This window comes from Entelurus aequoreus, linkage group LG14 (genome assembly GCF_033978785.1).
Source record: "Entelurus aequoreus isolate RoL-2023_Sb linkage group LG14, RoL_Eaeq_v1.1, whole genome shotgun sequence".
Taxonomy (NCBI): Eukaryota; Metazoa; Chordata; class Actinopteri; order Syngnathiformes; family Syngnathidae; genus Entelurus; species Entelurus aequoreus.
Window position 1 is genome coordinate 58,111,472 of NC_084744.1, and position 12,874 is coordinate 58,124,345.

The following is a 12,874-nucleotide window of genomic DNA, read 5'->3' on the forward strand; positions in this document are numbered from 1 at the left end:
CACCAAAAACCAGACATTTGCAGCTAGAATAGTCATTTACCACATTAGCAATGTATAGAGTGTATTTCTTTAAAGTTAAGACTAGTTTAAAGTTATCTTCATTGAAAAGTACAGTGCTTTTCCTTCAAAAATAAGGACATTTCAATGTGACCCCAAACTTTTGAACGGTAGTGTATATTATTAAACATTCAAACAATTTTTTAAATAGAAAAAAATACTAATAATATTGATTTCAAAGCAAGTTATCCATCAAATTGTGCAATGTAAAAGTAGCAATAGAGTTCATGGTGAAATTGTGAAATTTACTGTGGTTTTTACAGCATTTTTCTCTAAATGAAAAAAAAACCCCAGTACTTTTACTGTAATAATCTGTGGTATTTGGCATTTACAGTAACACACTGAAAAATCTACAGTAGTTGATTTGCGATAATTAAAAAAAAAACAAAAAAAAAACTGGAAGCTCAGGTGCCAAAATTTTACTGTAAAATTGCAGTTTTTTTATTTACAGTAAAAAAAAGTAATCTAAATTATACAGTAAAATTCTGGCAACGGAGCTGCCTTTTTTTTTTTTTTTTTTACCATTAAAACAGCAGTACTGTTTTTCCATTTACAGTCATATACGCTACATTTTGAGGCAAAATTATTGCAGCTTAGAATTTTTTTTTTTACCTTTTAGTTTAAAAAAAATCTACTAATAAAATGCATAAAAAATTGTGCAATAGTACAATTCACTGTTAGAAGCAGCCCTGTGGGGCCAAACATAGCTGTGACGTGGCCCTCAGTGAAAACGACTTTGACACCTCTGACCTAATGCAATTACAACATCTGCTGATTTAGCGGTAAAAACTGGCAGCTCAGTCGCCAGAATATTACCGCAAAATGTGCAATGTTTTTTTATAGCATATTATTATGAATGGAAAAATGGTACCACCGTTTTATGTAGAGTCGTACAATATACCCGTACTTTGGACACCCTTGCTTTACAGCAGTGATTTTCAACCACTGTGCCGCGGCACACTAGTGTGCCGTGAGATATTGCCTGGTGTGCCATGGGAAATTATGCAACTTCACCTAATTGGTCCACAAAAATCTTTTTGCAAATCAATAATCATAATAATGTGCCGTTGTCTAGTGCCTGTGCTGTGTAGAGCTTGGCAGGGCAATCTTGTAATACTCTATCCATATCAGTAGGTGGCAGCAGGTAGTTCATTGCTTTGTAGGAGTCGGAACGCGTCGAAGATGGTTTGTCGTGATCCCAATATGCAGAGCACAGCGGGCAGGTAAAAAGGTATGTAACGCTTAAACCAAAAATTAACAAAAGGCAAGTCCTGCTAGGAAAAGGCACTGAAGCATAGGGAAGGCTCTGTAAAACAAACGTAAAACTGAACTGGCTACAAAGTCAACAAAAACAGAATGCTGGACGACAGCAAAAACTTACAGCGTGTGGAGCAAAGACGGCGTCCACAAAGCACATCCGTACATGACATGACAATCAACAATGTTATATTATTATGTTATATATTATTCGAATCCCGTCCTGTGCCCATTTGATTGTAGACTCTTACCGACACCTTGTGGCGATATGAAAATACAACGCGTCATTAGTTTGGGCACTTCCGGGTTGGCGACGTCAGTTCAGTTCGTGAGACAATTGAGAAGTAGACAAGTTGTGTTAGCTCTTACAAGCCTTGGAAAAGATAAGTCTGTAAGTAAACTGTTGAACTTGTTTATGTAACTCAATATTAAGGTGGAAAGTGGTTAAATTTGATATTAAGATGTTTATTGAAAAACGATATTTGTGCACTGTTTCAATGGATGTTTTGAGGACTTAAAATGGCTGCAAGTCGTGTATTTCCACCATCGAAATAATTTTTTGGAAAAAGAATTGTTGATTGATGACTGTGGTGTTCTTAGTGTCATAGTGTGTGTAGTTAGTATGTTCCAATAGCAGCAGAAGTGCACTTTTTGGAGAGCTGTATTATTTTCAGTTTTGTGCCCAAGGGACTAAATTTAATTTAACACTAAATTATTATTTATACACCTATAGTGATCACAGAGACAGGTTGTTCTTGTGTTACTGTATATATTTGTTTTTCTGAAAAATCCCACTTAATATACTTTGGGTAACAACGGTCAATATTTTTTAATTTTTTTTAGGGGGGTAACAGTCAATAATTATTTATTTAGTTTATTTTATTTTTTTCTTATAAAACAAAAGTGAGCTTTTGTTAAACCAAATATTGTGTATTTTTCCATATACAACAACCTATCTGGATTCGATAAGAGAATCGATAAGGAACTCGATAATTTCTTATCAAACATCATCCGTAGCGTACGCACAACTTCAATAGTATTGATTGCGAAAACAAAGCAGGTGCGGGCAATAGCACTCAAAGGAAGGCGTGAAGCTGCTACAGGAGAACACCAACAAAACAGGAAGGGTCACCAAAATAACAGCGCAAGACAGGAACTAAACCACGACACACAGGAAACAACAACAAACTCAAAATAAGGCACGACAACCTGGTGGGGTTTCATTTTTTAACCTTTTCTGCTGGTGGTGTGCTTCCGTATTTTTTCAATGAAAAAAATGTGTCTTGGCTCAAAAAAAGATTGAAAAACACTGCTTTGCAGGATATATATTTTCGATCAAGGTTGTTGGACTTACTAGTTCTTGTACTTCACAAAGAATTCCTCGACATTGGTGTACTGGCCTTGGAAGACCTAGGAGAGAGTAGCGGTCATTAGGTTTCAGACAAAAAAAAAAGGCAAGCAATTCAAAAGCTCCAGTGAATGAAACGCAAACTGAATCAACATACTTCTTTCTTTGTTAATCGCATGGAAAGGACTTTATCCACAATGGCCGCGTCTTCTTCACTTGGGTTTTCCTGCAAAGTGAAGACAGCCAATGAAGCCAGCGACTTATAGAGCATGCAGTGTCAGTCTGAAAATGGTTAAGTTGTTTTGAAAAGTTCCACACACCACGAAGAACTGCATGCCAGGCATGCCGTCAGCGTCGAACGCCATTCCCTGCTGGACGTGAGCTGCGGCCGCCGCTGCTGGCGCCGCCACTAAAGGCTGCGTGCTGATGGAGGCCACGGCCGCCGTGGTCGTCATGACGTCGACATCTTCCTGCTCGTCCTCGTCGTCGGTTATCTTGATGTCCAGGTCTTCCGTGTACTTCTTTCTTTTCACCACGCGGTTAGAGCGCCGTTTCTGGACGAGGGAGATTTCAATGTGTAAGTTTCAACTTTGTCTAATATAAGTGAGGTTTATTTCATACACATAGTAGTCAACATGCAAACAGACGCCTCAGGAACGACTCCCTAAATCGGGGGTCTGAAACCCGCGGCTCTTTAGCGCCGCCCTAGTGGCTCCCTGGAGCTTTTTCGAAAATTTGTGAAAACAGTAGAAGTATATATTTTTTATTTCATATGGTTTCTTTAGAACAGACCTGGGCCACATCCAGCCCTTTGTGCCACATCCGGCCCTTTGTGCGTCCCTGTCCGGCCCACGTGAGGCCAATCATAAATTACAAAATACATTTAAAAAAGTATCTATGTCGAGTGTGAAATACAACGGTGCTGCTTCTGTTTTGAAAAGCGTTATTTGTATTACTTCCGTGTGGGCGTATGCTCGTGCGCGATTGTGAGTGGATGTGAACAGCGGCAATCACAAATTACAAAATAAATTAAAGCTGCAAGCAGCGATGGACGGGACCGACTTTGAGGGCTCATAAAATCCAAACCGGAGCAGTAATTAAAACTCTTTCATCAACTATTAATCAGAAGGGTTCAATCTCTCTCCTGTGCTAATTTGAATCCGAGACGAACGCGCTCAGAGGAGATAATGTTTGAAAAAAGGTGACTGTTTTTACTCAACTTTTGTTTTGAAGGGGGAATTGCAAACTTCCTGTTGATTTTTGCTGGGGGTTGTCAGTGTATGAAATCTAGGTCAAAGTGAGACCTACATAGAGGTTTTTGTTTCATGTCTCTCAGACATTCCTACTGGGAGTTAAAGGCAGTTTTGTCTGTGTTTTCTTCCTAGAGGGTGCTAAAGCGCAATTTTGAGTTTTGGGGTTTGGTTTTTTTATTAGATCGCCATTTTCGCCAGTCCTGATGTGTGTGTCCAATTTGGTGAGTTTTGAAGCATGTTAAGGGGTCAAATTACAGCTCAAAGAGGCGGCAGTATAATAATAAAACGCTAGAAATACAATAGGGTCCTCTGTCCCAAAGGGACTCGGTCCATAATTAAAAAAAGCATCTATGTCGTGCGTGCAATACAACTGTGCTGCTTTTATTTTGAAAAGTGTTATTTATGGTCGTATGTCCGTGTGTAACCTGTGAGTGAAGGTGCACAGCGACAAGGGATGCACGGTTACCCCCGAGACGCTAAAAAGAGAAAAGTTGATGACGAATGCCGTGTTTTCAACAAGACATGGACTGCCAAGTATTTCTTTACAGAAATTAGAGGTAAAGCCGTGTGCTTAATTTGTGGTACACAGGTTGCTGTGTTTAAAGAATATAATTTGAATCGCCACTACACGACGAAAAATACCGGAATCTGTCTGGTGAAGCGCGCGCAAGGGAGGCTGATGCGTTGATGGTAAAACTGCAAACCCAACAAGGACTTTATGCCAAATTTCACACCCCCAGAGATGCAGCTGTCAGGACAAGTTTCGTCATTTCTCCCAAAATCGCCAGAAAAAGTAAGGCGTTTTCTGACAGAGAGTTTATTAAGGAGTGCTTATAGGACTCTGTTGCGCTGATATGTCTTCGGAGAAGAGGGGCGCATTTGAGAATGTGTCACTCTCCCGACGCACTGTAACAAGGCGGGTTGAGACCATCGCTGGAAACCTGGAGCTTCAGCTGAAGAACAGAACGGCCGACTTTGACTGTTTTTCGCTGGCTTCGGATGAGAGCTGCGATGTACGTGACACCGCCCAGCTGCTCATCTTCTAACGTGGGATAACTGCAGACTTTCAAATCACGGAGGAGCTGGCAGCCATGCAGTCAATTAAAGAGACAACCACAGGTAATGACTTGTTCACATAGGTAAATGCGTGTTTGGACATGTTAGGACTGAAATGGGACAAGCTGGCAGGTGTGACAACAGATGGTTATCCAAATCTGACGGGGAAAAATGTTGGACTTTTAAAGAGGATGCAGGATAAAGTGACAAAAATTGACATTTTTGCATTGTATCATACAACAGGAAGTGTTGTGTAAGACAGTGTTAAAAATAAAACCATCAAAAGCAATCTGCTTTTATATAAAGTTAAGTTAGGTTAAATTAAATTATTATTATCATTATTATTATTATTTATCTTACGGTATATCAAAAATAATTTGCGCAAAATTTAATTGAAATACTGTCGGCGTGGCCCTCCAGCAGTGCTCAGGTTGCTCATTCGGCCCCCGGTAAAAATGAATTGCCCACCCTTGCTTTAGAAGGACAAACATGACACAAACCTTCCTAATTGTTAGAAATCCCACTGTTTGTATTAAACATGCTTCACTGATGACAGTATTTCGCGAGCGCGGTATTGTACTAAATGTCCGGCGGGACTCGTGGGACTGGAACCCGGGTAGGTATTTTGAACAAAATTGGGACTTTTGACCATTTTGGCCGCCTTTTCCCCTCTTCTTCCCCGCCTTCTTGTGCAGTTTGGCGTATTTAGGTGAGGCAGAGGGTTCCAGCAGGGGTCCCCGGGGAATGGGAGGCCTTTTGGGGCCCTATTTTCAGACAGTTTCGCGTATTTTGGTGGGACAGAGGGTTTTAGCAGATGTTCCCGGGGAATGAGAGGCCTTTTGGGGCCCTAGTTTGGCGTATTTTGGTGGGGCAGAGGGTTCCAGCAGGTGCTCCCAGGGAATGGGAGGCCTTTTAGGGCCCTATTTTCAAACAGTTTGGCGTATTTAGGTGAAGCAGAGGGTTCCAGCAGGTGTTCCCAGGGAATGGGAGGCCTTTTGGGGCCCTATTTTCAGACAGTTTCGCGTATTTTGGTGGGGCAGAGGGTTTTAGCAGGTGTTCCCGGGTAATGGAAGGCCTTTTGGGGGCCTAGTTTGGCGTATTTTGGTGGGGCAGAGGGTTCCAGCAGGTGCTCCCAGGGAATGGGAGGCCTTTTAGGGCCCTATTTTCAGACAGTTTGGCGTATTTAGGTGAAGCAGAGGGTTCCAGCAGGTGTTCCCAGGGAATGGGAGGCCTTTTGGGGCCCTATTTTCAGACAGTTTGGCGTATTTAGGTGAGGCAGAGAATTCCAGCAGGTGTTCCCAGGGAATGGGAGGCCTTTTGGGGCCCTATTTTCAGACAGTTTTGCGTATTTTGGTGGGGCAGAGGGTTCCAGCAGGTGTTTCCGGGGAATGGGAGGCCTTTCGGGGGTCTATTTTCAGACAGTTTTGTGTATTTAGGTGAGGCAGAGGGTTCCAGCAGGTGTTCCCAGGGAATGGGAGGCCTTTTGGGGCCCTAGTTTGGCGTATTTTGGTGGGGCAGAGGGTTCCAGCAGGGGTCCCCGGGGAATTGGGAGGCCTTTTGGGGCCCTGTTTTCAGACAGTTTCGCGTATTTTGCTGGGGCAGAGGGTTCCAGCAGGTGTTCCCGGGGAATGGGAGGCTTTTTGGGGCCCTAGTTTGGCGTATTTTGGTGGGGCAGAGGGTTCCAGCAGGTGTTCCCGGGGAATGGGAGGATTTTTGGGGCCCTAGTTTGGCGTATTTTGGTGGGGCAGAGGGTTCCAGCAGGTGTTCCCGGGGAATTGGGAGGCCTTTTGGGGCCCTGTTTTCAGACAGAATTGGCATATTTAGGTGAGGCAGAGGGTTCCAACAGTTGCTCCTGGGGAATTGGGAGGCTTTTTGGGGCCCTAGTTTGGTGTATTTTGGTGAGGCAGAGGGTTCCAGCAGGTGTTCCCAGGGAATTGGGAGGCCTTTTGGGGCCCTGTTTTCAGACAGTTTGGCGTATTTAGGTGAGGCAGAGGGTTCCAAGAGTTGCTCCCGGGGAATGGGAGGCTTTTTGGGGCCCTACTTAGGTGTATTTTGGTGGGGCAGAGGGTTCCAGCAGGTGTTCCCAGGGAATGAGAGGCCTTTTGGGGCCCTAGTTTGGTGTATTTTGGTGAGGCAGAGGGTTCCAGCAGGTGCTCCCGGGGAATTGGGGAGGCCTTTTGGGGCCCTGTTTTCAGACAGTTTGGCGTATTAAGGTCAGGCAGAGGGTTCCAAGAGTTGCTCCCGGGGAATGGGAGGCTTTTTGGGGCCCTACTTAGGTGTATTTTGGTGGGGCTGAGGGTTCCAGCAGGTGTTCCCAGGGAATGGGAGGCCTTTTGGGGCCCTATTTTCAGACAGCTTGGCGTATTTACACTACCGTTCAAAAGTTTGGGGTCACCCAAACAATTTTGTGGAATAGCCTTCATTTCTAAGAACAAGAATAGACTGTCGAGTTTCAGATGAAAGTTCTCTTTTTCTGGCCATTTTGAGCGTTTAATTGACCCCACAAATGTGATGCTCCAGAAACTCAATCTGCTCAAAGGAAGGTCAGTTTTGTAGCTTCTGTAACGAGCTAAACTGTCTTCAGATGTGTGAACATGATCGCACAAGGGTTTTCTAATCATCAATTAGCCTTCTGAGCCAATGAGCAAACACATTGTACCATTAGAACACTGGAGTGATAGTTGCTGGAAATGGGCCTCTATACACCTATGTAGATATTGCACCAAAGACCAGACATTTGCAGCCAATGTATAAAGTGTATTTCTTTAAAGTTAAGACCTAGTTTAAAGTTATCTTCATTGAAAAGTACAGTGCTTTTCCTTCACAAATAAGGCCATTTCAATGTGACCCCAAACTTTTGAACGGTAGTGTAGGTGGGGCAGAGGGTTCCAGCAGGTGCTCCCGGGGAATGGGAGGCCTTTTGGGGTCCTAATTTGGCGGTCCTTGAACTCACCGTAGTTTGTTTACAAGTACAACTTTCGACGTGTTTTATACCACTCCTTCTTTGTCTCATTTTGTCCACCAAACCTTTTATGCTGTGCGTGAATACACAAATGTGAGCTTTGTTGATGTTATTCAGTACAACTTTTTTATTTTTTGTCTAAATGGAGATACAGAAAGACAAAGTAGTTTCTTGACGCATATTGCCAGGCTTTGCAGGCCATATAAAAGTATACCTGTGTTTTAGACTTAATGTCATGTGTGTCTGCAGTTGCAATTTGTTTCGCATTTTTCTTTTTATTATTTGTATTCCAGTGCTCCATCCTGAACTCAGTCATTTTATTCTAGAGGCTGAATGAAAGTCTCTCTAGAGGAGGGGCTTCCAAACTTTTTCCAGAAAAAGGCGCATACATAAGAATTGATGGCTGCGGGGGCCACTTTGATCCATTTTGTACATTAAAGATACTAGAACCAATACAATATAGGTCTATCAATAAATGCTAAACCAAGTACAACTTTCTCTGACGCTGCCACAGAATGACGTGTTTTATACCACTCTTTTGTCTAATTTTGTCCACCAAACTTTTTATGCTGTGCGTGAATAAACAAATGGGAGTTTTGTTGATGTTATTGACTTGTGTGGAGTGCTAATCAGGCATATTTGGTAAGTGCATAACTGCAAGCTAATCGAAGCTAACATGCTATTTAGGCTAGCTGTATGTACATATTGCATCATTATGCCTCGTTTGTAGGTATATTTGAGCTCAATTTATTTCCTTTACTTATGTTCTCTGTGTATTTATTTCATATTTGCATGTCTCATGACACATCTGTATGTAATATTGGCTGCATTTCTGATATTAGTTTGTGTGCCATACTGTTCCGGACCACAGTAAATGTTACCCAGCTTGAAAAAAATGTTAATAAATACATTAGAAGAAGACAGCCTACCGTTATCTTGGACACACACGTACTCCTTTAGCCATTCTAAGCCAGAAATTTCCAGGAGTTAACTCACCCTCAGAGATTTTACTCGTTTTACTAATGGTTTCCAATGTTGTAAAAATGTGTAGAATAAATATTACATTTCAACATTTCTGTTAACAAAGATTTGTGTCAGCCGACACATAGTTATGTTAATAGTAGGCTAATATAGACACTTATATAATGTGTTGCCTTCGTCATAAGACTTATATAAGGCTTTTAAGTTTTTGCGGCTCCAGACATTTTTAAGGGGTGATGGCTACCGTTCACATTTGAACCGATACGGTATCAATTCCTGGTGCCTGGGAATCGAAACCAGTACTCAACGGTACGTATTTTATTGGTACTTTGGTGTGTTAATAAATAATGTTTTTGATAATAAAATCTCATTTTTTATTGCAACATTTTAAAATAAGATAATTATGATAACATTTGTCTATTTGGTATACATTGTATCAGAATAATTGTATCTAAGTTATCACAAAACTTTGTGTTGCCATGAGTTGCGATAGGACAAAAGCTGTCTTTGTTCCACCAATCAAAAGGCTTGTAAAACTCCACTGTGTAGGATGGGAAGCGACATGAAGGCGTCGGTTTCTTTCTTCTATTGTAATCCACAGGAAGATTTTGTCTTGACCCGAGATCTACAAAGCGGAGAGGAAGCAGGGCCTGACTCCCCTCCTGGCACCTTTTCTTTGAACTGTTTTGTAACCATAGACGATGGCTGTTTACGACCCCCCGTCCCTTAGAAACAGCTGTTGCCATGTAATCAGGGAAAGTCCAAATAAAAGAGGAGGCGTACAATCTTTCGTCAGAGCGTGGTGGAACACTGTTCAAGGGTACAGGTGTACGCGCTCTCCTCATTGAGCCAAATTTAATTCTGTCTCTGTTTAATTCCTTGCTTCTTGCCTTGTTTAATAGATGTCATCAGTGTTTCAACCTGACATTGTATTTATCATATTTAAGAGTTTAAATTACATTAAGGTGCAATTACAGTTGCAAGTCCAAGACGTTAGATGGCAGTAGTGTATAGTTTATGGTGTGTTTTTATGTGTTTGTGTGCCCTAAAAAGTGTTAATACTGTAAGTATTGTACAGGTGTATTGTTCTGGAACAAATTTGGAGGTGTTGAAATCGCTATGTATAATTGCTAATCAGTAGTAGCATGTCAATATCAACCAAGCTAGCGCATTTACTTAACTTATGTTGTAGTGTTTTTGAGTAAATTTCTTTGTTGGCATTGAAAATTGCAACATCTGAGTCTACTCTCAGTTTTGCTAAAGTGATCGCCAAGCACCGAAATGCAAACCAAGGTAGTGAAAATGGCACTGTTGGATTTTACGTGAATCTGTAGGGCGGTCGGTGTCAAAAAAGTACTGGATTTGGTACCCATCCCTATCAGTATGGGTGCCATATGGTTTAGTTTGGATGGGTCTGGTTCCTTGAATATATTCCGGTTCCCAACGATTCTTGATTACGATTCTTTTAAGAGAAAAGGGTCAAACACTTATCGTTAATTTTCCACATGGCTATTTTAAACAATATATAAATATCAATCCTTTTAAAATTGAATATGAATGTTAGGAAGTTTTTTCCACCTGAATACAATTTCATCAAAGTTGCCAATTCCGATTATTCAGGAGTGAAATCGTCTCATACCAAAGACATGTATTAACTTAAAAAAACAAAAAAAACTAAGGTATTTCTGGTGACAACAACACAATATTTAAAACTACCAGAAGTTCCTTAATCCCTTTCATTACATGCATATGTTCGAGCAAAACAGAGTCAATAGTACAGAATACATAAACAAAAGCAAAACTACTATCTACTATTTGCTTAAATCTTTTGGTTTTGGACCTCAAATCTTCCTGTTTCCAGGGCCTTAATCCCTAAATTTGTAATAAATAACAAAAACAACAAAAGATTTAGAGAAAACAAAAATATCAATCTAATCACTCTGGTATCTATCATATACTGATACTACCCTTGGTGTGAACACTACCGATTTATGGATCAATCCATCTTCTCTTTTGGTGTTTGCTTGGCAGAGGCCGCTAAACAGCTGTTACATAATCCTCCCTCCGGACTCTTGTTCATCTACTTGTTTATTTTTTGTTAATAGCTGCTTACTTTTCACTGTAACGAGGTTCCAACTATACGTCTTGAACATTACTAAGCACTTATTTCTTGTGTTGTTTCAACATAGCTTAGATCTGCCACGGCAGAAGTGTAGCACAAGTCACGACAAAAACAAAACAAAAACAACCTATCGAGGCAGAGCCTTTTACAGAAACAGTACCGTATTTTCCGGACCATAGGGCGCACTGGATTATAAAGTCGCACTGCCGATGAATGGTCTATTTTTGTTTCTTTTTCATGTTATAGGGGCACCGGATTATATGCCGCATTAAAGGAGTCATACTATTGTTATTTTGTGTGTCCCGTGAAAACCCGTCCGACCAGAACTCTAATAACTAAAGTTCCTTGGGTGGATAATGTAAACTCACTACACCGGTATGTTTTAGCGCTTTCATGGCGAGTTTACTGACAGATATAAGTAAGAACTTTACACTATTTTATATTAGAAATGGCAACAGCGGAGTACGAATGTCCCATAACAAGAAGATAGAGGAAAAAGAAGCAGCTTATCGACTACGACAGTGGTCCACAACCTTTTTGGAACCGCGGACCGGTCAACGCTTGAAAATGTGTCCAACGGACAAAATTGGCCATTTTTCAAACTTCCACCATTTCCACATTTTTCAACCGATTCAAACAATTCCACCTTCAACACATTCCACCATCTTGGAAATTCAAACTACTCTTTTTTTCAAGTACAAAAAAATTCCAGGATTTTCCAGAATTCCTGGTTTTCCAAAGCCCTATTTCCACCCTTTTTTCTGGCAACTACTCCTTCCACATTTTTCAACGCATTTAAACCATTCCACTGTCAAAAAATTCCTCTTAATCAGGACAAAAAGTTATTTTATGAACTGGAAAAAATTCCCGGTTTTCCCGAAATTCCGTAATACCATTTCTCAATTCAACATGTTACTACTTCAACATTTCTTGACCGATTTGAAAAATGTGGCGGTATAGCTCGGTTGGTAGAGCGGCCGTGCCAGCAACTTGAGGGTTCCAGGTTCGATCCCCGCTTCCGCCATCCTAGTCGCTGCCGTTGTGTCCTTGGGCAAGACACTTTACCCACCTGCTCCCAGTGCCACCCACACTGGTTTAAATGTAACTTAGGTATTGGGTTTCATTATGTAAAGCGCTTTGAGTCACTAGAGAAAAAGCGCTATATAAATATCATTCACTTCACTTTAAAAAAATTACCACTTTTCCCCGAAATTCCCAATTTATTGGAAATTCCCAGTGAAATCAATGGGACATTTTTCAAAGTTAAAAAAAATTCCAGGATTTTCCATAATTCCTGGTTTTCCAAAGCCCTATTTCCACCCTTTTTTCTGGCAACTACTCCCTCCACATTTTTCAACGCAATTCATCCGTTCCACCAACAAAACATTCCTCATAATCAGGAAAAAAACCAAAGTTGTTTTATTAACTGGGAAAAATTCCCGGTTTTCCCGAAATTCCGTAATACCATTTCTCAATTCAACATGTTACTACTTCAACATTTCTTGACCAATTTGAAAAAATGTTCCATCTCAACTCATTCCGACCAATTACGTTTTTTTTACCATTATCAAAAAAATTCCCATTTCCCCCCGAAATTCCCAATTTTTTTGGAAATTCCCACAATGGGACATTTTTCAAAATCCAAAAAATTCCAGGATTTTCCAGAATTCCTGGTTTTCCAAAGCCCTATTTCCACCATTTTTTCTGGCAACTACTCCTTCCACATTTTTCAACGCATTTCAACCGTTCCACCGTCCAAAAATTCCTCTTAATCAGGACAAAAAACAAAGTTTTATGAACAGGAAAAAATTCCCGGTCTTCCCGAGATTCCAGGAATT

The 12,874-nt window shown here is 41.0% G+C and overlaps 1 protein-coding gene across 7 annotated transcripts in view; it reads right to left on the reverse strand.

The window, feature by feature from the left end:
• LOC133665115 (chromodomain-helicase-DNA-binding protein 8-like) overlaps window positions 1-12,874 on the reverse strand; it is a 105,035-nt gene that overhangs the window by 58,414 nt on the left and 33,747 nt on the right. For all 7 annotated transcript variants that reach the window (XR_009828688.1, XM_062070330.1, XM_062070329.1 and 4 more), the window contains 3 exons: window positions 2,983-3,216; window positions 2,820-2,888; window positions 2,669-2,724 (listed from right to left, as the gene is read on the reverse strand). Coding sequence is in view for 6 of the 7 variants with exons in the window: in XM_062070330.1 (XP_061926314.1) it covers window positions 2,669-2,724; window positions 2,820-2,888; window positions 2,983-3,216 (359 nt within the window). In the remaining variant the exon portion in view is untranslated. The remainder of the gene's footprint in view (window positions 1-2,668; window positions 2,725-2,819; window positions 2,889-2,982; window positions 3,217-12,874) is intronic.